General features: G+C 59.9%; 1 protein-coding gene across 1 annotated transcript; it reads left to right on the top strand.

Moving 5' to 3' along the window:
* Window positions 1–1,518: 1,518 nt before the first annotated feature.
* On the top strand, window positions 1,519–22,948 carry LOC103346239 (paired immunoglobulin-like receptor B). Its single transcript, XM_089320110.1, has 15 exons — window positions 1,519–2,131; window positions 2,274–2,576; window positions 3,197–3,247; window positions 3,355–3,487; window positions 7,157–7,276; window positions 7,437–7,468; window positions 7,642–7,929; window positions 8,013–8,315; window positions 8,686–8,818; window positions 16,134–16,249; window positions 16,330–16,365; window positions 16,516–16,800; window positions 17,650–18,010; window positions 22,206–22,290; window positions 22,823–22,948. Exons 1-15 carry the CDS (start codon window positions 1,600–1,602, stop codon window positions 22,946–22,948), a joined length of 2,904 nt encoding a protein of 967 aa, XP_089176236.1. The 5' UTR covers window positions 1,519–1,599.
* The last annotated feature ends 2,873 nt before the right edge of the window (window positions 22,949–25,821 follow it).

The following is a 25,821-nucleotide window of genomic DNA, read 5'->3' as shown; positions in this document are numbered from 1 at the left end:
GTGGGGCTTGAGCACCACTCATTTCCAGGCTCTGTTTTGGAAAAAGGGGAAGTGTCAGGGAGTGGAGGTGCATGATGGGAGTGGGAGGACCCCTCACGGAAATTTCGTGGGATGACCCCATGGTCGTCCCGGGAGTGTCTTTAGGCGGCCCTCTTGGGTGTTTCCAGCTGGCGCAGGTATGCATGTACAACATGGTGGAATTTGTGGTTTCCTCATGGGAAGGCAGGGCCTGGTGGCTCTGGAGCTGTTTGTGCAGGCTTAGCTGAAGTGGCCAGGCGGCAGCCAATGGCTTGGAGCTGACCAGCAGCAGTTGGGTTGGGGATCTGGGACCCTGCTGCTTCCCCCAGCCGCCCACCCTCCTCCCACCTCAAGCTGACTGTGTCCCAGGCTGCCCACTGCCCACTGCCTGCTCCTGTCTCAGCGCCCCTGAGAGCCTGAGATGCCTGCCAGGCGGGGACACTGGGGCTCCGAGCAGCTCATCCCTGGATGCGGCCGGGCTCCTGTGGCCGCCCCCCCCCCCCAGGAAGCCCCTCCCCCACACTCACCTGTTCTTGTGGATCCAGGCCCCTCTTTCTCCGACACAGCAACCTACAAAACCGTAGGAGGGTTCTCCACCATCTGAATCTTTTTTGTTACAGATGAGTTTGGAAGGCAGAGTTAGAGAGAGGCAGAGAGGGAGGTCTTCCATCCGCTGGTTCACCCCCTAAATGGCTGCAACGGCCGGAGCTGGGCCAATCCAAAGCCAGGAGCCTGGAGCCGCTTTTGGGGCAGGGCCCAAGCACTGGGGTCACCTTCCACTGCTTCCCCGGCCATGGCAGGGGGCGGGGTCGGAAGAGCAGCTCTGGACCAGGAAGCTGTGCCCATATGGGATGCCAGCGCACTACGCCACAGCGCCAGCCCCCACCACCCGAGTATTTGTCACAGCTCCCTGCAGGAGTCTTGGGCCCGGGAATTCCAGGAAGGATCCTGTCAGTTTCAGCCATGAAATGTCACACCTGGCACACGGCTACACATGGAGGCGCCCTGTGCCCACTGGGGATGTCGTGCCTGGACAGGAAGGAAGTTGGCCCTTGCGAAACATCTGGCGGGAAATGTGCCTGGGGCTGGGATCCTGCATGCTGTGTGCACAGCAACTGAAGGCGGAGACAAGACACCCCGGGGCAGGAGTCAGCCCACTAGGGAGGCCCGTGTGCTTGGTGCTGGGTCCTGGCCCTGGGAGAGGAGGGCGGAGCTGGCTGACAGGGCGGGGGCGGGGCCCCCATCCCTGCAGGGAGCCTGTGCCCTCCCCATCCTGGGGACTGAGGGCATGGCTGGGGGTGAGGTGCGGTTCCCCTTCCTGTGGGCTGCGGGTGGAACAGCCCTGCGATGCTGGGAAGACCCGGCCTCCGAGCTTCCACACCCGGTGTGTGCCCGTGCCGTGGGCGCTGTGCCGGGGCTGGTCAGGAGACGCCATGAACCCGTCCTTCATGGTCCTGCTCTGCCTGGGTGAGACTGGAAGACAGGGTGAGGAGACCCTGCTCTGGGAGGGACCCCGCCCCTGCCCACTGCCAGACCCTGCTCCCTGGAGACCCCAAGCTCAGGAGCCCCGGGGAGGAGAGGATGGGGGCAGGGGCAGGGGCAAACCTCTCACGGGGAGCTCTCCTCCAGGGCTGTGCAGGCCCAGGACCCGAGTGCAGGCAGGTGAGCGTGCCCCCAATGTGCCGGTCCCCTCCCCCCCCATGGGACAAGGGCCACCCCAGGCAGCCTGGGTGGGGACAGCAGCCCTGTCTGGTGTGGAGGGCGTCTGGGAGGGTCCTGGCCTACGAGGGGACGTGGTCCTGGGACCCAGCCTCTGGTTTCCTTCCAGGGACCCTCCCCAGACCCATCCTCTGGGCTGAGCCAGGCTCTGTGATCGCCCTGGGCAGGCCTGGGACCCTGTGGTGTCAGGGGACCCTGGAGGCCCAGGAGTGCCGTCTGTATAAAGAGGGAATCCCAGAGCCCTGGGACAGAGTGATGCCCCTGGAGCGCAGAAACAAGGTCAAGTTCTCCATCCCTCTCATGGCTGAGGTGTACACGGGGCGCTACAGCTGTGTCTGCCTCAGCACTGCTGGCTGGTCAGAGCCCAGTGATGCCCTGGAGCTGCGGGTGTCAGGTGAGGGTCACGCAGGGTCCCTGCCCCACAGGCTGTGCCCTCAGGGAGGGGTCTGCTCCCAGGGGCCCCCCTCTCATCGCGCAGCCCTGGGGGTACCGTGGGGGGTGAGCCCTGCTTCACATGACTGCTCCTCCTCTCCCAGGAGCCTACAGCAAGCCCAGCCTCTCGGCCCTGCCCAGCCCCGTGGTGACCTCAGGGGCCAATGTGACCCTCCAGTGCCGCTCCCAGCTGGGATTCCACAGGTTCATTCTGACAGAAGAGGGGGCGCCCTGGGCTGCCAGGACCCGGAGCTCAGAGCCACACCCTAGTGCGCAGTCCCAGGCCCTGTTCCCTGTGGGCCCTGTGACTCCTGGCCGCAGGTGGGCGTTCCAATGCTATGGCTCCTACAGGGAGAATCCTTCTGTGTGGTCAGAGCCCAGTGACGCCCTGGAGCTGGGGGTGACAGGTGAGGAAGCCACAGCCTGAGCAGGAGCTGGGTAGGTCATGGAGACACTGAGAGGAGGCGTAGATGGGAACTGGGCAAGGGGCCTGGGGCTCCTGGGCCAGACACCCAGAGTGAGGGCGGTGGGACTGCAGGGCAGGAGGGATAGGGTGTGGGCGGAGCCAGTGTGCAGCCCCGCCCCTCTTCCCTCCTGACCCAGCAGGACCCTCAGTGGTCCCTGCAGAGGGCCTGATGGGTTCTGCCCAGCGCCCTGGCCGGCAGCCCCAGGCCGGGCTCCCACAGCGGGCGAGCATTGCAGAACTGGACAGGACCCACCCAGGACGGGCCTCACACCCCGGGGTGTCTATTAGAGTAGGACAGAGACTATCGAGCCCAGTGGGGCCTGGTCATGGCCCAGGGTGGGCCCGGGACCTGCTCCTGTAGGGAGAAGCTCGCCAGGCTTGGCTGCCACATGTCTCTCCCCTACGGAGTTCCCTGGCGGCTCCAGAACACAGACAGAGTGATGTGTGGGCGACTTACACGAGGACCACGCTGAACTGCGTCGCGAGACGAGAGGCTGGGAAGCACAGAGTGTGGAGCAGGCCGGGGTCTCCTCCTCCTCACTGTCCTGTACCTGTTCTCAGGAGGACCAGAGCCCAGCAGCCCCTCGCACCCCCAGCCAGGCTCCCCCGCTGGTGAGTGAGCCACAGGCCTGACCCAGGGCTCAGGCTACTGAGGGGAGTAGGGGGTTCTGTGTTACTGGGGCTGGCCGGCCTGATGACCCCTCCGTGCACACCCCCAGCCCCAGCGCCCCAGGACCACTCCCTGGAGAACCTCATCCGCATGGGCGTGGCGGGCTTGGTCCTGCTGGGCCTCGGGCTTCTGCTGGCAGAGGCTTGGTACAGCCAGAGAAGGACCCGGGCTGCAGGCCAGCGGTGACCTGGAGAGAGGACAGAGCTGGGTCAGAGAGGCTGTGCCCTGGGGGCGGGGGAGGGGGGATCCGGGCATGAGTGGTGAGAAGCTGTGGGAAGTGGGAAGAGCTCACCTGGGGTTGTGGGAATCCTGCTCAGGGGCAGGGACCCTGGTGGGCTGCTGGCAGTGCTGCTCCCCTGGGCTCCCATGCACATTCTGGGAAGGGGCTCTGGCCTCCCGCAGCCCTGCCCACCGCCCTGCAGGCTCCCGTGGGGTTCTGTCCTGTTCCTCTCCAGGGACCGCACACAGCTCAGTGGCCCTGAGTGTCCACAGGAGCCCGAGCTCTGCCGCCCACGGAGAGGGTAACACCAGGATTTGCTCCCCTTGACCTTCAGCAAGTGGGCCAGGATGTGGTGGGACACCTGTCACTCAGGATGGATTTAAAATTCTGCTCACCAAAAGGAGGCCATGACAGGTGGGGCCAGATGTGGGAGGTCAGAATCAATAGATCTGGGCTGGTGCTGTGGCTTAATGGATAAAAGCTGCTGCCTGCGGTTCCGGCATCCCCTGTGGGCACCGGTTCAAGTCCTGGCTGCCCCACGTCCAATCCAGCTCTCTGCTGTGGCCTGGGAAAGCAGTAGAAGATGGCCCAAGTGTTTGGGCCCCTGCATCCATCTGGGAGACCCAGAAGAAGCTCCTGGCCCCTGGCTCTTGGCTCCTGGCTCCTGGCTCCTGGCTCCTGGCTCCTGGCTCCTGGCTCCTGGCTCCTGGCTGGAGATCAGACAAGCTCCAGCTTTGAGGACCCATTGGGATTAAACCAGCAGATGGATACCTCTCTCTCTCCTTCTCTCTGTAACTCTGATTTTTAAATAAATATTTTTAAAAACGTGTGGCTTATCAAACTCTAAGGTAAAATCCCAGATGACCGTGGGAATCCACCCTCTGAGAGGACCACACAGAAGTGAAAGAAGGTGTGTGCAGGGTTTCTTCAGGCACGGGAAGTTCAAGGTCATCTGGATTTCTCAATGCACAACTAACATAAACCCCACAACACGGCGGTTCTGGCGGACGGCAGCACCCGGTGTTCTGGAAGAGTGCGGATGCCTGCCCGGCTTCCTCTGGTGGCTGGTTACTCTGCTTGTCCGTGTGGTGCAAGTCTGCGTTTCCCACAGAGTTCAGGGAGGGGGTTTGAGAGAGTGCTGTGGATTCTGCACCAGTGTTTCCAGTTATGGGCTGGGACCCCACCCCACCACAGCGTAGCTTAGGGAGTAAAGCCAACACCTGCAGCGCCCGCATCCCATATGACCTCCAGTTTGAATCTCAGTTGCCCCACTTCTGATCCAGCTCCCTGCTAATGCCCTGGGAAGGCAGCAGAGGATGGCCCAAATGCTTGGGGCCCTGCACCCACGTGGGAGACCCAAAAGAAGCTCCTGGCTTCAGCCTGGCCCAGCCGTCTGGGGAGTGAGCCAGAAGGTGGCACATCTCTGTTGCTGTCTCTCCTCTCTATGTCCCTACCTCTCGAATAAATAAATCAGAGTTTATAAAAAATTTTAAACACGCCTAGAAGGAAATACCTGGGTAAATATGACCTCAGACTTCATCACAGCGTCTTAGCTGTGATTCTGAAAGTACGAGGAACAAACAGGAAAATGGCTGCATTGATCATCCTCAAAACTTCAGAACTCTTGTGCACCGTGGACAGCTATGAAGGGAGCAGAAAGACAACGCACACATTGTATGAAGATCTGGAAGCCACAGTAGGAAAAGCAAGGGTGCAACTCACTCAGCGCAAGGGAAGGGAAGTGCAAATAATGCCAGAGAGAGGCACCCCCCACGCCACCTCACTGGTCACTTCTCGAGGACACAGTAGGCAGTGTGTGGTCAGGGTGTGGGGAAATCGCAGCCCTGAGACGCGGCTGGAATGTGCAGGGTTTGGCCACTGCGGCAAGAGGCTCATAGTTCCTCAAAGCACCAGACCCAGCCTTAGCACAGCACAGAGCAACCCACCCCCTGCACGGAGTCAGGCGCTCCCATTGACCCACATCCTGGCAAGGGTCAGGGTCAGGTGCAGCGCTCACCAGTGTGCTGAGTGCAGGCTCTGTGGAGCGTTCTCACCACCGAGGGCCTGGGGGAGGCCCTGACAACCACCCAGGGACTGTGCACACAGGCATCCATCCAAGCACGGCCGGCCAGGGACAGGAGCCGGATGTGCACCGGGGATGCGGGGCTCAGGGTGGTGGGTCCCTGGCTCCGTGGGAACTCTGCTGAGCCCCAGGAAGCCATAGAGTGAGGATGCGTGGGGCTTGGGGGCACAGCCACACACAATGGGCCTCGCATAGCACCCTTCCCAGAAACACCCAGGGCTGGAAGCCCACAGAGCCCTGGGGCTGTGCAGGGCTGTGGAGGCCAGAGGGGGTCGTTGCATTTCTGCGTCTCTGCTGTGAACCCCACTGCATGCACGCTTTGCCAGCTCCTGTTTCTGGGAGGGGGACTTCCTCTCAACCAGACGCAGGGCTAAGGAAAGGACAGATGCCTGTCAGTGCCTTTGCACCCGAGGCTGTGACGAGCCACCGTGCATTCTCTCATGGGGCCCCCACCCCAGAGCAGGCAGCTGAGAGCTCCACCCCCAAACACGGCTGAGGATGGGGTCTTCCATTCTGTCTTCTGATTCACCTCTGGGGTCAGCAGGCGCTCCTAGGGACTTCTGAGGAGGGGTCCCTACCAGAACGGTGCTGTCCCCACGTCTGAATCTGGAAGGGACACTGCAGGACCCTGAGACTGGAGTGCTGCAGCCACGGCCACCCAAGGAGGGGAGGTCTCGGGCATCCCCCCACCACAGAGACACTGGGGGACGACGTCACCTGTTCAGGTTGCTCAGGAAGCGACACCCCCATGTCATCTGGGAGCATGGAGCCCAGGTGCTCAGATCAGGGGAGGAGAGGCCGTGGGGGGCTCAGGACACAGGTGCCGGGGATCCCCAGCCCCACGTGGAGTGTGGTTCCACACGAGCCCAGTCCTCTGCTCCAAGTCCCCCTCAATCAGAGAAACCCAGCACAGGGTGTGGGGCATGGGTCACCAGCTGGCCCGGGGCCAGGGTATCCCATGCTCTCAGTTCCCAGAGGAGCTCGGGGCCTGTGCTCCAAGACACCCTCCCCTCCTCAAGCCCCTAGCAGGGACCCAAGCCCGCCAGCCCCCAGCAGGACCCCACCCCAGGCCCGTGTCCCCTGTTGTGGGCCCTCCTGCACCTGCCACAGCCACAGCTGGGCTGCAGCTCAGCCACACCTCTGTAGGGTCTGCCTTCTTCATCTGCTCTCATCAGCTCTGAGAGGCCTGGAAGATTCTGTCACCCTCCCCACAGGCTCCAGCCCTCCCCACTCCACTCCCCTCCCCTCCCCCGCCCCAGCCCCCACAACTGCACTCAGCAGCTCAGGAAAGGGAAGTGCGTGTCTTGGCCACCCGGCCTGTGCAGGGAGAACCAGAACCCTAACTGGACAGAAAGTGGACTCCTCGGGCGGGGGCTGGAGTGGGGGAGGGAGGCAGGGCAGGCACAGTACAGGGGGCAGCGGAGGCGGAGGCCTGGTCCTAGCTGTCCCTAGTGCCCGCTGCTTCCTGGGCCCCGTCCTCAGGGACAGCGGGGGAGGTGGGGGAGGGGCTGCCCCTGTTCCTGTGAGGCCACAGATGAGGAACCCGTGACGTCTCCCCACTCATCTCCAGCCGGACTCTGGGCCTGCGCCCCTCACAGCTGCTCTGCTCCACAGGGACCATGGGCGGCGGGGTCCAGACCCCAGCCCTCACTGCCCTCCTCTGCCTGGGTGAGCTGGGGACACGGGGAGAATGGGACCCCTACAGGTGCGGGAGGGGACAGCGCCCTGCACCAGCTGGGACCCCAGGGCTCAGAGGACCAGGGCAGGCCTGGTCATCTCTGCAGGGGTGGGGAGTGGGGAACAGCTCTCACGGGGACTTCTCTTCCAGGGCTGTGCCGGGTACCAGGGGATGGGGCACAGGTGGGTGAGTCCTCCCCTGACCTGGCTCAGTCCCAGGGGCTCCAGACAGCTCATGTTAAGGAGCCCAGGGGGGCTGGGCTGATGGTGATGGCTGGGAGGGGCTGGGAGTGGAGCTGGGGAATGGGGTGGGAGAGAGGCTGCACCCGGGGTCTGCAACTTTGATTCCTTTCCAGGGACCCTCCCCAAGCCCTCCATCTGGGCCGACCCAGGCCCCCTGGTCGCCGTAGGAAGCCCTGTGACCCTCTGGTGCCAGGGCTCTCTGCAGGCTGAGGTCTATCATATGTATACAGAGAGCGGCCGTCATCCCTGGGAAGCGAGGCCCCAGCAGGACTCCAGACACAAGGCCAGCTTCTCCGTGATCACGTCCATGAGCTCCCATGACACAGGGCAGTACTGTTGTGTGTATTGGACCTCGCTCAGCCCCTCCCAGCCCAGTGACCCCCTGACCCTGGTGGTGATGGGTAAGGTTTTTCCCCTGCCCACAGAAGAAGAAACATGGACTTCACGGAGCAGCAGCCCAGACATTGGTTTGCTTCCCCTGCAGGGATGTTCCCGGCGCCCTCCCTGTCGGCCCAGCCAAGCCCCGTGGTGGCGTCAGGAGAGAACGTGTCCCTCTCCTGTGGCTCAGATGAGGCGGGCACTGCCCATCTGCTGAAGGAGGGTGGAGCCGGCCCCCTGCACAGCCTGGAAGCCCGATACTCCCATGGGGCTGGGCTGTGGCAGGCCACCTTCCTCCTGGGCCCCGTGGACAGCACCCAAAGGGGCATCTACAGGTGCTACCGTGCTGACACCAACAAGACCCGTGTGTGGTCACTGCCCAGTGACCCCCTGCAGCTGGAGGTGTCAGGTGAGGGCCCCAGCCCTGTCTCATCAGTCCTCATGGTCAGTGCAGGGCTGTCCCCACAGGTGGACTGGGCTGGGGGAGGGGACCTGGGGGAGGTCACAGGGAGTGAGAAACAGCAGAGGTCTCAGCCCTGGGGCCCGGTCACCCTGTGTGGCACAGGGTTTGTGTGGGAAGTGGAGTGGATGGAACAGGGGCGCTGGAGTTGGGAAGGGAACTGGGCTGGGTGCACAGGCCTCTCACAAAGCCCACGCTGGGCGAGGGGTCTCCCTAGACACAAAGATGTGCATCCCTGGGCTCAGGCTGCTTCGGGGAGGTGGGGTCCTGTGTTACTGGGGCTGGCCAGCCTAGGTGACCCCTCCGTGCACACTCCCAGCCCCAGTGTCCGAGGACCACACCCTGGAGAACCTCATCCGCATGGGCGTGGCGGGCCTTGTCCTGCTGGGCCTTGGGCTTCTGCTGGCGGAGGCTTGGTACAGCCAGAGAAGGACCCGGGCTGCAGGCCGGCGGTGACCTGGAGAGAGGACAGCGCTGGGTCAGAGAGGACGAGCCCTGGGGGCGGGGCAGGGGGGAGCGTGAGCACAGTGGGGAACAGTCTTCCAGCATTCGGTTGCGGGAACTGTCTGGGGGCAGCAGGGGCTCTTCCTCTATTCAGCCATGGACTTCTCCTGCCCTGAGGTGCGAGAGCGCCCCCTGCAGACCAAATGTGCGCCTCGCACTTAGCTCTTTCTTCATGGAGCCTTTTGCTCTGTTTCTGGTTAATTCAGTTCCCAGTGCGCATGCGTGGGAATCCGCGTTTCAGCCAACAACAGGGAGCTTGCGCCAAGTAACAGAATAAACCAGCGAAATTGATTTCAGGGTGGGCGGGGTCAATCCATCTGGGGAGTGAACCAGCAGATGGAAGACTTTCTCTCTCTCTCTCTCTCTCTCTCTCTCTCTGTATCTAGCTCTGTAACTCTTTCAAATAAATAAAATATATGTTTTTAAAAAGTTAATGGTGTACAACATTGGTAATGTACTACAAGTCAGCAAATAATACACTCTGAAGGGCTGGTTTGATGTTATTTGAATTTCAACACAATAAAGAAGGAAACATGGTTCCTTGGAATTACCATCCAATCCAACAATTCCTCTCCTGCACATATAACCACAGGGATTGAAGCAGGAACCCAAGAAGGTGTTTGCATCCACGGGTTCAGAGCAGCCTCATTCACATGAGCCCAAAGATGCCAGCAACCAGAATATGCAGACCAGATGAGTGCGTCCACAACAGGCAGTATTTGTAGACACGGCTGATACTCTCCTGTTAGAAAAGAAGGAGGGTCTGGATAATCGTGGAGAAATCAGCCAGTGTCACAGACACCATGGTCTGATTCTGCTCTGAGAGGTGCCCGGGGGTGCAGATTCAGAGGGCAGAATGTGGACTCGGGTGTGGGGAGGGAGCATGCAGGTGCCTGCTGAGTGGGTCTGGGGTTTCTGTCTCTGCTAATGAAGATGTTTGTGACAGGTGCTGGTGGGTACACAACACAGTGAATGTGAGAGGTAGCTACAGCATGAATTAAATTTCTGTTAGGTATGTAATCTGTGCTCTGTGAATTTCAGCTCGACAAAGGAGGAAGACAGAGACACCATTTTTGCCACCTATTTTTCCCTTTAAATGAACACGTAATAATTTGGGAGGTGCAGTGTGGGATTTGAAGGTGTGCTGATCACACCAGGGCGTTCCCATCTCGTCATGTCTTGTGTTTGGGCCCAGCTCCTCTCCTCGAGTTCTTTGTAGAAACACTCAACAGGTTATGTGAGCCATGGGTGCCTCCTGTGCTGTGCAGACAGAGCCGTTCCTCTATCTGACTCCACCTTGGGACCCGGGGACCAACCCTCCCTCATCTCTCCCCCAGACCCTTTTCAGCGATAGTGGTCACCATCCTACTCTGCTACTATGAGACCAACTTTTCCAACTTCCGCGTAGAAGGGAGAACTTACACTGGATTCCTGGGAAGGCGTATTTCACTTAATGTTCTCCAGTCCCGGCCATTTCTCCACAAATGACTGGGTTTCATTAACACTTTTTGAGAACACGATTATGGGGTGGGAGTTGGTACAGCAGTTAAGTCCCTGATTGGATGCCTGAATCCCACAGCTGAGTGCCTGGGTTAGGTCCAGATCTGCCTCTAAGGTGGCTTCCATTACTGCACACCTAGGAGACAGGCAGTGGCTCAGTGCTTGGTTCCTGCCCCAGGAGGGAGATTGGCTGCAGCTCCAGGCTCCTGACTGCGTAGCACAGCCCTGGCTATTGCCAGCATTTGGGGGGTGAACCAGCAAACAAAAGATCTCTCCCTCTCTCTTCCCCTATCAAATAAAATTATAAGTATTTCAAAAGAAAATGATAGGCTTTTCATCTTAATTTATTTCTGCCCCACCCCCCAAGAACAGGGAAAAATGGTGTCTCTCTGACAGTCCATCGAATCTAGGCTGCATTTTTTCTAAGGCATATTGCCAGTCCTATCATATCTGCCATACTAGGTTCACCAATTCCCTTGAGTGGGTGTGTGAAGATCCCGTGGCAGGAAACCCCTGTATGTTCCTTGTCCCAACTGGAGATCCTGGGAAGACACACCTGAGGTGGTGGAGAAGGAACTGGGGTTGCAGAAGGAGGCTGATTCATCAGGACTCCCACGGATACAACCATGCAGGGTGTTCCCAGTACGGACAGATGGATTTCCATGAATACAATACTGCAGGGTGTTCCCAGTGTGGCATTGGGAGGACTCGCAGAATTACAATAATACATGGTGTTATCAGTGCCGACAGAGGCAGGATTCCCATGGATACAACACTGCAGGGTGTTACTAGTGAGACATAGGGAGGACTCCCATGGATACAACACCCCAGGTGTTACCAGTATTGACAGAGGGAGCGTCACCTGGGCAGCCCCCAGTGTTGCCCTAGAGTAGGTGGTGCTGGGTAAGGAGACAGCCAGGGTCTTCAGCCCTCATGTGGGAATCTTACCTGATTTTTAATAGACTTCTAGAACAGTTTTAGGGAACAAATGTGAAGTTACCACATGGGGTTGCTATAGACCCTTCACCCAGCTCCCTGTTAGCATTGTAGGTTAATATGGGACATTTCTTCCCAGCTCCCTTAGCTCAACTAGTCCATGGTTTATTTAGATTTCCTGTGTTGGAACCTAATCCTTTATCTTCTCCAGGATCTCACACTGCCTCTGGTTCTCTCTGTCTCTTTAGGCCCTTCAATTCCCTTGTAGGCGTTGACCTTGATGACAATTTTCAAAAACATGTGCAAGGCTCTCAAGGACACCCCGCCCTGGGAAGCTGTGTGACAGGACTGGGTGATGGGTCACTATGCAGAAGATGGGAGAAAAGAGCTGTCCCCAGCACAGCCCAGCAGGGACCCAGAGGATGCAGGAGCCTGGCTGCTGCTGCGGATCTGGGGCACCTGGTTCCCAAGGGAGCGTCACCCTTCCTCCCTGGCATTTTCTGTGTGGAAGGAAGTCTACGTCAACCCACGCCTGAGAAGTGGAGCGCAACGCACTTGCTCCGGCCCAGCCTTCACTCTAGCTCTACCCCCAGGGCGGCCCAACCTGCTGTATCTGGAGGGGGCGTCTAGGCCCCTGCTTTCCGGAGGAGCACGTCTGGGGTTTCCGGAAGAGAAGTGCAGGGTCTCTTAATTTCATGAAGTTGGTGTGTGGGGTCTCCAGAGAGCACTCGAGATTCCCGGGTTTCCGGAAGAGAACTTTTGTGGTTCCTAAAGATAGTGTGTAGGGGGGTCTCCGGAAGAGCCTGTCTGATACTGCAGCTATCCGGCAGAGGGGACTGGGGTCTTTATATGCACGCCCGAGGATCCCGGGTTTCCGGAAGAGCGCGTCTGGCATTTCCGGCCCATGAACATTCTCTCTACACGGCAGCTCCCCTTCAGCCCCACCTGGCCCCTCGAACCCTTGGTACCACGCCCGCTTCCTGGTTTACTTCTCGACGGTGCCAACTCCCTGAGCGCGTGGGCGGCTCCTTGGCTCACCTGTCCGCAACAGTGTGGGACAGAGAGGGGATCCTGGGCTGCACCACCCCTCCGGGCCCAGACCCCCACCGCTCCCTTCTCCTAGCGCAGGTTGGGCACAGGGGAGGAGCTAACGGGGAGGAGACCCTTAGACACCTGCCCGCCCGCGTTCCTGCGGTGCAGCTCACATCGCTGTCATCATCAACCGAGGCGAATGGGGCCCGAAGCAAGGCGTCTCACAGTGGAATAAGACTCGGCCATGGAACGAGTGAAACCAGGACGTTTGCAGCAAACCGAGGCACTGCGGACACTGTGGGAGTGAAACAAGCCAGGCACAGAGGAGAACCCACGAGGGAAGTCACTCAGGTGTGGGCTGTGAGGGACTTGGGGAGCACCATGGTGGTCACCAGGGGAGGGCGTGGGATCCGCAGGTCAGAGAGCAGAGCTACAGAATCACGTGGGAGAAGAGGTCTAGAGGTGTAGTGTGCGTCATGGCGACTGTAGTTAATAACGTTCATGGCATGGGCAGCTGAAATTGCTTAAAACTGTGTCAGATGCTCCCACCACACAATAAGTCTGTGAGGTAATGCACACGTTATCTAGCTTGGGTTAGCTCTTCTACTCTGTGTGTGTGTGTTTCATGTTTACGTGACAAATAGACACAAATACAACCTTTGGCTTCAAAGTAACTATTCTTTAAAAGGAGAAAGTGGGCTGACCTCACCCCTTCTCTCAGGCTCCTGTGACAAGCCCTGCCTGGCGGGAGATCAGGATCTGGGGTGAGGCCAGGACAGAACATTTCCTTGCCATGTTGTTCCTCCTCCAGCGTCCTCTTGGATAAGTTTCAGTGAGCCCCCGGGGTGGGGGGATGTCTCCCTACCACAGTGCTAACACCAGGTTGGCCAGGCAACCTTGGCTCTTGTCCTGGGGACCCCTGCGTCTCTGTGGTTGCCACCGTGACAGCCCCCAGGTGTGGCAGCCCCCAGTGGTGCCCTGGAGCTCGTGGTCACAGGTAGGTGTCTCTCAGCCCCGCTGTGTCCTCAGCAGAGGCTCCTGGCTGGCTGTCCAAGGCCCTGTCCACAGCACGGGTGTGCAAAGGAGCATGGGAACACAGCAGAGGGCACCACAACTCGGGCAAGGATGAGACGTGAGTGGCTTCTCGCCACCCCCCACATTCAGTTCTCGTCCTCTGCCATCCCCCAGGCAGTATCCCTGGGGACAGGAGGTCAGCTGAGCCAGGTGGGATGGGGACAGCCGAGCAGCCACGAGCGGTGCACACGCTGGAGCATGGTCGAGTCCCAGTGAGCCAGGTGAGAGCTGATGTTTGCGTGTCACAGCATGTCCACTCGACCCGGAGCAGCCTTCTTTCGATTCCTCTCAGACACGCGAAAATGTGAAAACATGCTAAGCCCACGGGCCATCCACAGAGAGGCCATGGGCTGGCTCTGGTCCTTGGGGCAGGATGTGCTGAGCTCTGCTGGGCACACAGCTGCACGAGAGGAAGTGCTGGTCAGGCCGTGCACAGAACTGCACCCATCAGCACACTCACACACGCAGGCACACACACGCAGACACTCACATGCAGACACACAGATGCACACAGACATACACAGATGCCTACACCCGAAGACACACATACACACATGCACACATACATGGGTGCACACACCTCCACACAGAGACACATGCATACACATATGTACACACATCAACAGGACATATTAGAAACAATCCCATAGGTATCTGGCTTCAAGGGCACAGAAATAAAGAGCCAGTGGTGGAGACGAAGACTTAGTTGAGAGCCTTCTGGCTCGAGTGGGAGCGGAAGTGCGGGTACTCGGCAGACACTGCCCAGGAGGTTGGCCCTGATGGGGTTTAGCACCTCCCAGGGAACAGAGACCCCGCCCCAAGTCCCTGAGGAGGGGGCTTTGAACCAAGGTCTCCACAGAGCTCCAGAGAGCGGGTGCTGTGGAGAGAAAGCGGTCAGGACCCTCGGCCCTCAGGGAAAAGCTCCGGTCACCACCCCAGCCGGCCACATGCAGGGAGCCTGCACCTGCAGATCTGGAAGCAAAGTCCTGAAAACCCAACACCCGCGGCCTTCACGAGTGCATGAGGCTGAGTCTGACCGAGTTGGGTGGGAACCTGCACACCCACAGCGTCCACCGGAGAGCTGCCGCCTACTGGGCACCCAGCCCCGGGGGAACTGGGGGAGACCACAGAAAGGGTGCTGGGGCCCTCCACGGGGAGTAGAACCCACTGCAGCTGAAACCTCAGAGAGAACAACCGGCCTCAGGAGGAAACAAAGAGCCCTCCCCCCACCCCGGGGCGGGGGCTAACTGGAACCCCATCACTGACCGTGATCAGGTGGCAGAGGGAGGGCCTCACTGGGGACTCACTGGAGCTTTATCCAAGAGGATGCTGGAGGAGTTACAACATGGCAAGAAAATGTTCTGTCCTGGCCTCACCCCAGACCCTGTTCCATGGCCAGGCAGGGCTTGTCACAGGAGCCTGAGAGAAGGGGTGAGGGCAGCACACTTTCTCCTTTTAAAGAATAGTTACTTTGAAGCCAAAGGTTGTATTTGTGTCTATTTGTCATGTAAACATGACACTTACACACACACACACACGCACACACACACACCTCCCATGATGCAACGGGAGGCCCGGGTTCGATTCCCGGCTGCAGATCTGGGTCCAGCTGCCTGTTCATGCAGGTCCTGGAGCCGTGGTCCCGGGTTGGGTAGCTGGGCTCCTGCCTCCCGTGTGGGGATGTGGATGGAGCTCCTAGCCCCTGGCATTGGCCCTGTTCACCCCAGCCATCACAGGCATTTGGGGAGTGACCCAGCAGATGGAGCTCTCTCTCTCTCCCTCTCTCTCTCTCTCTCTCTTTCTCTCTCTCTGCCTCCCTCCCTCCCTCCCAAATTTTCTGAATTTAAAAAGAGAAGATCAGAAACTCAGGTGAAAGCCAGAGTTGGACCCCCACCCCGGGAGACCCCGTGGGGACTTTGGCTTCATCCTCACGACACCAGGGTTGACTCGAGTTCCGTGGTCGGTGTTTGCAGAAAGCTGTGTTGGAGGAGCTCGGGGTGAGCCGGTCCCAGTAACCCAGGACAGGAGAAGAAACCCACCCCAGGTGTCGATCCCCGGAGCCAGAGCGGCCCTGCCTCGGTCCCGATGCTGTCTCTGAAATCCAGCCACTGCCATCTCCCCCAAGGCGAGTACTCACAGGCACGGATGTGATCAGGGCCCTGGGGGCACCAGCCAGGTCACACAGGCGGGGCCTTGTTCATTGTCACTTCCTGGGAGCACAGAAAACCCGCCTTCTAGTCCCCACCCTCGCTCCTGCACCTGCAGGGAGATGGACATGGTCCTCCCGGTTCTGTTGCTCAGAAAGGAGACAGAGCCCACGCTCCCTTTCCAGACGGGGGGAGTCCCACGTGTCTCCACGGCCGTGAGGAGTTTAAGTGGGGGACATGAAACCCTGTGCCCTCCCTCGTCTCCCCTGCATGTGGACAGCACGGTGACCTCCCAGGGCCGCCCCGGGACTGGGCTCCTCGATCTGCCTTCCCCCCTGTTCCGGAGCTGCAGATGCGCTGTGAACCCACCCAGACCCGGCCCTGGGGCACCCAGAGATGACAGGAGCCACCCAGGCCAGCAATGGACAGGAGCTCTGGGGAGGGAGTGGTGTGGTGTTGAAGCTGACAGGAACACCGAGGGCGCAGGTGTGGTTGGATGTCCGTGGGGCCGTGATCAGGTGGCGGAGGGAGGGCTGTGACCCCGCCTGTAAGAAAGTCAGTGTGAAATCCCCAGGGTGAGCGGCGTGGGGCCTCACCCACCACATCCTGTGCCCCTCGCCGGCCGGCCACACACACCTCCCGCCCGAATCTGTGCCATGTCCTCCCCACTCACGGCCCTGCTCTGCCTCGGTGAGTCCTGGTACGGGAGGGCAATGGAGGCCGGGGGTACGGGTTGGGGGGCAACATGACCCATGGTTCCTGCCTCCCAGGGCTGTGTCTGAGCTGGAGAATCAGCACCCAGAAGCGTGAGTCCTCCCTTCACTGCCCCAGGGTCACCCTCGAGGTCCCCAGGAAGTCACCACCACTGGGAAAACTGGGAGTGGGCGGGGCTGTTGCCGGTGGGAGGGGACTGGGGTGGGGTCCTTCCGGAAACCTAGGTTCTGATTCCCTTCCAGAGGCACTGACCAGGCCCAGCATCTGGGCAGAGCCCGACTCCAGGATTCCAGAGGTGAAGCCAGCAGCCATCTGGTGCCAGGGGCCCCCCGGGGCCGAGGAGTACCAGCTGGGCTCTGAGGGGGGCCTCTCTGCCTGGGGGAGACCCCAGCGATCCAGAGTGAGGGGCGGAGTCCGGTTCCCCATTGCGGCCATGACCTCGCGCACTGCAGGGCGCTACCGCTGCTTCTGCCGCAGCGGGGAGCTCTGGTCGGAGCCCAGCGAGCCCCTGGATCTGGTGGTCACCGGTGAGTCTGCCCGCTGCCATGCAGTGGTGGGGGGCAGGGGACGGGGGGCAGCCCCACCCGGCCATGCTCTGCAGGGATCAGAACGGGGGCTGCTTCCTCTGGGAGGAGCCTGTAGGAGAGGGAAGCCCAGCAGGGCATCGGTGCAGGACTCCTACTTAGGACGGCACCCGGGTCCCTGGGACAGGGGAGAGAAGCAGGCCAGAAAGAGAGAGAGGCTTCTCCTGTGGGAGGGCGGCTCCCACGGAGGGAAGGTGTCTGGGCCAGGGCGCTCCCTACAGCCGGGGACCTGTGTCTCAACTGAAGCACTTGGTAGCATCTGCAGGAGGGCTCATGACAAACACAGAGAGCTTTGGCCCCGAGTCACGGCAGCCTGGATCAGAAGGGCCGAGAGCTGCAAGCAGCCGAGTGTCCCCTGGGGAATGCGTGGCAAACGTGGGCTGCACCGCATGCGAGGGAACCGGCTGAGCTTGCAAAAGAAGTTGAGACACGGGGCGACGATTAAAGCTGTTAAGATGCTGAATTCTATATTATGTATGTTTCCCCCAAAGACATAAGCAAACGGCCGCCCCACCCGAGTCTCTGACTGGTGGCCCTGAGGTGGCCCCTGGCCATCGGCTGCCCCAGGCTGTGCTGGGATTGTGGTTCTAGCAGCCAAACTCTGGGAAAACCCCGTGGACAGCGGCTCCCAGAGAGTCTGATCCTCGCTCCTGGCACTGAGCGCATTCACCTGGGAGCACGGTTGGGGAGGGTGCGTCTGTGGATGGGGTAGGTGTGGGGGGAGGAGGAGGGTCTGAGGTTGCAGGGGTGTAGCCTGGGAGGCAGGAAGACACTGGCCACCTTCTTGTGCAGGAATGTACGACACGCCCACCCTATGGGTTCAACCAGGGCCCACGGTGACCTCGGGAGAGAATGTGACCTTCTACTGCCGGCTAGAGACGGTGACCAACACCTTCTTCCTGCTCCAGGAAGGCGGGCCCAGCCACCCACAGGGCAGCCATGGGGCGGTGCCAGCGGAGTTCCCCGTGGGCCCTGTGACCTCGGCACACACAGGCACGTACAGGTGTTTTGGCGCCTATAGTGACCATGTGTGGTCCTTCCCCAGTGAGCCCGTGAAGCTCCTGGTCACAGGTGAGGAAGCCCCCAGTTCCCAGGTCCTCCCTGGGCTCCTAAAGAAACCCCAGGGTCGTGTCGAAGGGACGTCCACCCCAGGGTGCCAGGGAAGGAGAATGGGGGGGGGGCAGAGGAAGCCCCCAGACCCGACCTGTCCTCTTCATCTCTGTCTCCAGATGTGGGAGACCCCAGCCTGGAACCCACAGACCCCGCCCCTGCTCCCGGTGAGTAGGTTGCTCCTCCACACTCAGGAGAGCTGGAGCCTTTCTGTGCATGCCTGTGGGAGCCGTGGGCTTCCCCGCCTGCACAGTGCAGTGCAGGTGCCCCAGGTGTGGTGGTGTTCAGTGCCCACAAGCTGCCGAGAGTGAAACCCGCACCCTCCCTCTCATGCTGGTCCATATGCAGAACGCAGGTGCACTAGGGACATGATGAGAAGTTACCCAGAGCCTGTGTCCCCGGGGCCAGTGACACGCAGGGAATCTTGGGTTTAAGACATGGGCACAGTCTCCAGGAGACCTCACTGTGTGTATGGGAATATTCCAAATCCCAGGATAAGCCCATCTGGAGTACTTCCGGTCCCTAGCATTTTGGATAAGGGACGGGAAACCCATACAGCAGCGCCCATCAGCCAGAAAAACCTCCTGGTCTCTGGGGCACAAGCGTCCTGGCTGGAGTGGATGGAACGTCCATGGGTGGATGTCGGGAGAGAGAAATGTGTTATATGAGGGCAGTTCAGAGAGCTCATGGAAAGTGCAGGGGTAAAAGGACTGGGCCACCTTCTGCTGCTTTCCCAGGCACATTAGCAGGGAGCTGGAGAGAAGTGGAGCAGCGGGGACTCGAACCGGTGCCCATATGGGGTGCTGGTGCTATAGGCGGAGGCTTTAGCCCATTACACCACAGCGCTGGCCCCATAAACTTCTCTTTTAACTCCGTGTCCTGTGAAGTTTTAGAAGCCCCCTGGTATCACACACAAGGAGCAGTAGTGACCTGGAAGGGGGACCCTGGAGGGCTAAGCAGGGCCGCCTGGCTGGGCACACGCAGGAGACATCTGGGTGAACACTGGCTGATGGAGCCCCTTAGTCGATTGGTTCTCAGAACGAAGAGATTTCCAGAAAGAGACGGGGCGACCCAGCAGTGCCGGAAGTCAGGAAGGGGACCCGGTGACAAGGGACTGGGCAGGAGGCTGGTGGGCAGGGGGCTGGCCTAGGACACCCAGGGGACCGCCAGGCTTTGGATTTGACGCCATGTGTGGAGAAATACCCGCGTGAGGGGGGCGCAGAGCCCCCGTCGGGGTGCGAGGCATGGAGACGCATGCGCAATAGTGCAGCGCCAGCTTCTGCCTGGGGCCTGGGGGCCCTGCCCGCGGGGTGAGGCCGCTGGGACCCCTGTGAGGCATGGGGTGGAGACTTGGACAGCCGCGGGGTGTGGGGGGGCTGGACTGAGGAAGGAGAGGCTGGGGGGGCAGAAGCCAAAGCCGACCCTCCCTTCCCACAGCAGGCTCTCGGGAACCCCATCTCGGAACCACAGTGTCCAGAGTCCAGGACGGTGAGTAGCCGGGCTCCCGCGGGGTGGGGGCAGGAGGAAGGTCTGGGAGGTGAGGGGAGAGGAGCGGGTGGGTGCAGTGCTGCATCCCATCAGCGGCCCCTCTGCCCCAGCCCCAGCCGCCTGGGATCACACCGCCCAGAACCTCCTGCGGATCAGCCTGGCTGTCCTGGTCCTGGTGGCTCTGACGTGGCTCCTGGCTGAAGACTGGCTCTGCAGGTGGAGGACCCGGGAGGGAGCTGGCCGTGCCCAGGCCGGCATGGACTGAGACGTCTGGGCTGTGCTGCAGAGCAGGGGTCACCTGCACGGATTGGGGGGCGGGGGTGGAGGTGACGGCCTGCTGAGGCAGATCCGCTCCTTGGCGTGTGCACCTGCTCGGCCACCGCTGCCCCACTCTGGTCTCCCCTGACAAAGCAAACAGCCCTGTCCTCCATAGCAAGGCTGCGGCTGAAACTTCACGCACACTCAGAACGCAGTTTGGGTTTCCGTGAAGTATTTGAGGTCGCTTCAGCGCTGCTTCCCGTCATGCGCTATGTCCTGATCTCTCCCTCCCTTGGCCTGCGGGGTGCCCCCCCAAGTCTCTTTCCCACCGCTGTACCCGAGGGCCACAGGCTGGGAGATGGACAGAGGCTCGTTTAGCTGCTACCCTGGAAGTCCAGTGATGATCACCCAGGGCAAGGGATGGACCCTGGGACTACCTGAGACTGGGGCCTCCCTCCTCCCCTTGTGCTGAGACCACAGCTCTGGACCCCAAACCCGTCCTCCAGGGCCCTTTCTGCCCAATGAGGTGGGGAACGGAGTTACCTGGTGGCCCTGGAGTCTGCAACCCTGGCACAGCCCAAGTGCCGGAGCTTCTCCCACCCCGGCGGGGTCTCACCGACAGTGGTATGGCCCAACCAACGTGAGTGGGGTCTCACCATCCTGGCTGGGGTCCTACTGTTACAGGTTTGGTGTCACTGACCTGGTGGGAAGGGTCTCACCATAGTGGGTGGGGTCCCACTGACCTAGGTGGGGTCTAACTACCCCAGGTGGGGTCCCACTGACCTGGGTGGGGTCTAACTACCCCAGGTGGGGTTCACTGACGTGGGTGAGAAGGTCTCACCATAGTGGGTGGGGTTTCACCATCCCGGGTGGGGTCTCACTATCTTGTTGGGGTCTCCCCGATATGGTTGGGGTGTCACCAACCTGTGTGGGAGAGGTCTCACCGATGTGGGTGGGGTCTCACTGTCCCAGGTGCAATCTCACTGGTTGAATTCCTAGTGACAGAGAGACTGGCAGACTCAGGGGGTGGGGTGAGGGTGGGGGCAGATGGGCCGCTTGGGGAGGGGGGCTCCTGTGCTGGATGCAGACGCTCTCAGAGTGGGCGGGGGCGGTGGAGCTGTGCTGCGAACGCCTAATGTCCCACTGCTCACCTTGAAGCCCTGAGTGTGGCGAATCTCCTGTTCTGTTTTGCCACAAAACCTGTCTCCAACAGTGACCCCCTAGGGAGCAGAAGTGTCCCTGGTTGAGGACCACTGTCACATTCTGTAACAGGGTTTCTGGAACCTTACGTGTGGCTGTGGTTTTGGCCAGGGCCTTCTGTGCACTGAGGCGTGGGTAGCAGCAGCCCACTAGCATCCGCAAGCACCACCCGGTGTCCCACAGGAGGCAAAGACCACCCCTGCTGAGCCCACGGACCCGAAGCGTCCCGGCCCGTATGCTGTTTTGCTCCAGATTCCAAAGGCTTCTTTCGGTCTTGCAAAGACAAGCCGTGGGCACAGGATCTGGGGAGCACTGGTTTCCTGGTCTGCCCCAGAGCCGCCCCGTGGACAGCCACTGAGTCCTCCCTCCCTGTGCCTCCCCGTCACCTGGATATGATCGCTGGTGGGGGATTTTAATTAACCTCCGGTGCTCACAGGGTCAGATGCTTCCGGTTCCCACTGCCAGGCCTTTGCGTGCAGGGAGCCATGGCAGCAGGGAGCACCCTCTGGCCAAGGCCATTCTCTCTGAGCACGCCTACGGGGCTGATCCACCCAGAATGAAGGGCAAAGGCCCAGCTGGAGGCGACGGGTTCTGGCCCTGCCACACGGAGCGGCAGCAGCAGGTGGCTCTGCAGTGGCCCCCAGGCTGTGTCTGCCGGCACGCGGTGGACGTGGACACCAGACGATAAACTGTGAGCCGTGCGGCCCAGCCTTAGCTTCCATGACTGGCACCTGAGTGCTCTGGCAGCGCGAGGCTGAGCGAGGGCAGCCCCTCCTCCCAAATCACTGGGTGGGGTGGGCAGGTCTCCACGGGGGGCCCAAGGGATGCTGACAGGTGACGGACCTGCTCTGTGGGTCAGCACTGTGCAGGGTAGGTTCTATGGGATATAAGTTACATTTAATGAAGCACCTTAGAAAATATTAGAAGGGAAAGAACATTGCATAGAGCCGCTGGCAGATCATCTCCAAACCGGCGCTTACAAAGGCAGTTCTGGTCCAAGACTCAGAAAATCCTCCCAGAAACTCCAGAGCGAACATGTACTCCCGGAAACACCCAACACCAACCACGCTCAACTTAGAAGACAAACTTCCTTCGGGTTAGGATTGACTTCCGGCCTGTGCATGGTTGGGCCAAAGGAAGTGGACTTCCCCCGAGCTCTGTGATTGGCTCCCAGGATGCCGCAGGGGGCAGGACTTCCTGCTCAGGGGCCGAATGAGCTCGTCCCATCTTTAACAGGAGGTGGGCTCAGCCGTTGCTATGAGACCCGCTGACGTTTCTGGCCCTGCCCTCAGACCCCGCCTTCCTAGTTCGGGGGTGGGGCTGAGGTACAACCCCACCCCCAGGCCGCCCGGGGTATTGGGGGTATATGCGGCCATGGTGAGAGGTAGCCAATGGGCGCTCGGCTCTCAGTGACTCTGTCTCCCGCACCCTGTGGTTTCTGAGGCGCTGGGAGGAACCTTTCGCTCACCGGGTGGCGTCTGCTCTCGGGTCTGGGACAGCTCCAGAGCCGGCGGGGGAGAGGCCGTCTCCTCGTCTCCCACGCGGGAGAGGTTGATGGCGGGGTCTGCAAAGCCTGAGGAGCCACGGCACGCTGGGCCCTCCTTGCTCGCGCGTGGACCTTCCAGCCCCGACCTCCGAGAGGGCACAGAGGCTGGGGTGGTCACAACGTGCCCACCGGAGGAAGCGCCTGGGAAATGCAGTCCAGGGCTCGGGGGCACTCCGGGCCGTGGACAGGCGCGCACGTGGGTGCTGGAGGGCAGCACCGCCCCAGAAGCCCCCCAAGCTCAGGACCCTCCCGATGGGCAAGCAGGAAGCCAGAAACTAGGCCCGCATCCCGGTCCACAGTGACCCCCATTGGCCCTCCCGCAAGGCTCCCTCCCCATTTGCACCTGTATCGCCCTCCTTTCAGGCTGGTAGCTATGGGGGGCTGGGCCTCACCCACTCCCTGGAGGCTGCGTGCCTCTCCGAGCTCAGGGCGCAGCAGGAGAGCTGCATCTCAGGTTCTGGCCCGTGTCCTCAGATCCATCTGCTCTGAGCCTCTCTCATCTACACAGAGTGAGAAGGAGCAGGCTGCCCTGGCCAAGGCCACCGGCACTCCCTCCTCCTGCTCACAGGATCGGGTCACTTTGCACCTGTGACCTGCATGTTGGGAGGAGGGCGGAGACACAGAGGCAGCCCCTGGGGAGTGAATGGCCAACGTGGACCCACCGTGGGGCGTGCCATCTAGGCCTTGCTTGTTTGGGGTTAGCCTGCACCCTCCTGGGGAGTGTTCCTGGGCGGTAGCTTTATGAGCCTTGAGTGGTTAAAGAATGTGGGGCCTGGAGACGGGGTCGTGGCCCAGGTTAAAGCTGTCACCTGCAATACCAGCGCCCCATAGTGCAGCACCAGTAGGAGTCTCAGCCTCTCTGCCTGCAGTCCAGCTCCCTGCTATGCAGCTGGGGGAAGCAGCAGAGGATGGCCCAAGTGCTGGGGCTCCTGCACCCACGTAGCAGACCCGGAAGAAGCTCCCGGCTCCTGGCTTCTGGTCAGTTGGATCGGAAGTGGAGCAGCCGGGACCCCTCCCCGAGCTCTGGTACAGGATGCTGGTGTTGTAGGCGGCGGCTTCACCTGCTGCATCCAGCGCCAGCCCCTTGATCTCAGCGCCCAGAATGGGACTGGGGAGTCCGAGCGTGGTCCCACTTAAATTCTTGCAGGAAGCTGCAAGCTCTTTCCCGAAGCAGCTGAGCCATCCCAGGTCCCCTCAGCAGCGCCCGAGGCTTCCCTCTCCTCCGCACCAACGCCGGCACACATGTCCTCGCCCGTGGCAGCCCTCCTGCTGGGTGGGACTCAGTGGCTCCCCTGGAGCTGGCATCCTCTCCCTCCTTGTGGGCGCTTGATTCTGTGTGAGAGATGCCCGTCCAGCCCCACTCCCCTCTGTAGCAGGGTCGGTTCTCTATGTGAGAGATGCCCATCCGGTCCCACTCCCCTCTGTAGCAGGGTCTGTTCTCTGCGTGCAGCAACAAAACCCTGCCTGTGCACACACAGGGTGACCTCAGGGACGCAGGTCGTCACAGGAAGAGCGAACACCTCAGGATTCAGAGAACTGAAAATGAAACAAAAAATGACCTACATGAAGGATCTCTGTGGGTGAGATCCTGGTGGAAAGAAGGGACCATCTAAGAAGGATGCGCCTTTCCCTGAAGGGAGGAGAGAACTCCCATTTTGCTGATGGCCCTGTCTAAATTCAGACCGTTTTTGCAGACTCAAAAGACTTTATTTAAATAAAAAAGAAAGATTATTTATTTGAAAGTCAGAGTTACATGGATATTGAAGGAGAGGCAGTGAGAGAGAGGTCTTCCATCCACTGGTTCACTTCCCAATTGGCCGCAATGGCTGGAGCTGCACTGATCTGAAATCAAGAGCCAGGAGCTTCCTCCGGGTCTCCCATGCAGGTGCAGGGCCCAAGGACTTGGGCCATCTTCTACTGCTTTCCCAGGCCATGTCAGAGAGCCAGATCAGAAGTGGAGTAGCCGGGATTCGAACTGACGCCTATATGGAATGCCGGCACTGCAGGCAGTGGCCTAACCCACTATGCCACAGCGCTGGCCTCCAAAAGGCTCTCATAGCCAAGGCAGCTCATGTCAACAGCCCCGGATGATCACTGACGTCATACATAAGAGTGTTAATTATTAAATCAACAACAGGAATCACTGTGCACTAACTCCCCATGCAGGACCTCTGATCTTCATGAGTTGTATTATAAGAATTAACTGTAAAACTAGTTTTCCACACTGTGTGTGCGCGTGTGTGTGTGCAAATTGTTGAAATATTTACTTAGTATAGAGTTGGTCTTAGTATAAAATTGATTGGAGAGACTGGCGCTGTGGCACAGCAGTTTAACGCCCTGGCCGGAAACACCAGCATCCTATATGGGCTCTGGTTCAAGTCCTGGCTGCTCCACTTCTGATCCAGCTCTCTGCATTGGCCTGGGAAAGCAGTAGAAGATGACCCATGTCCTGGGCCTCCTGAACTCATTTGGGAGACCTAGGGGAAGATCCTGGCTCCTTGCTTCAGATCGGTGCAGCTCCAGCTCTTGTGGCCAATTGGGGAGTGAACCAGTGGATGGAAGACCTCTCTGTCTGTCTCTCTCTGCTTCTCCTTCTCTCTCCTGTAACTCTGACTTTCAACTAAATACATAAAGCTTTAAAAAAATAAATTTGATAGAAAATGAATCTTAGTGGAGAATGGGACTGGGAGTGGGAGAGGGTAGAGGAGGAGGAGTGAGAGTGTGGGAAGAATCTCTCTATTCCTAAAGTTGTACTTATGAAATTTGTATTCATTAAAGGAAAGGTTTCTTTGGGAGAAAAATAATAATTGAACCTGGGCTGGCGTTGTGACTCAGCGAGTGAAGGTGCTGCCTGAGACGCCAGCATCACACACGGGAGCACGGGTTCGAGTCCCAGCTGCTCCACAGCAAGCCAGTTCCCGGCTGATGCACTTGAGAAAGCAGCAGGAGAAGTCCATGTCTTGGGCACCTGCACCCATGTGGAAACCTGGATGGAGTTCCAAGCCGCTGACTTCAGCTTGGTCTACCATAACCACTGCAGCCATCTGGGGAGTGGACCAGTGGATGGAAGACCACATCGCCGCCCCCCCCTTTCGGTAACACTGCCTTTAAAAAATATTGATAAATAAATCTTTAATAAATAAATAAAAGGAACCAAACTATTGGAACAGGGAGTTGTCGTAAATCCACCCACATGTCCTGTACTGGTGGGTAATCGGCTCTAGGAACCCTGTACCGGGTGAATCTGGTCATGGGACATCAAGGAGTCCCGGCACACACCTGCATGATGGCGCCTACTTCACTCTGGGCTCTGAACTCCGCCGTTCACTCCTGGGCTGGGAACGGCAGAGCTCGCTGCTGTA

This window comes from Oryctolagus cuniculus, chromosome 18 (genome assembly GCF_051225735.1).
Source record: "Oryctolagus cuniculus isolate XC-2025 breed Fujian yellow rabbit chromosome 18, ASM5122573v1, whole genome shotgun sequence".
Classification (NCBI taxonomy): Eukaryota; Metazoa; Chordata; class Mammalia; order Lagomorpha; family Leporidae; genus Oryctolagus; species Oryctolagus cuniculus.
This window is presented reverse-complemented; position numbering and strand designations above follow the sequence as displayed.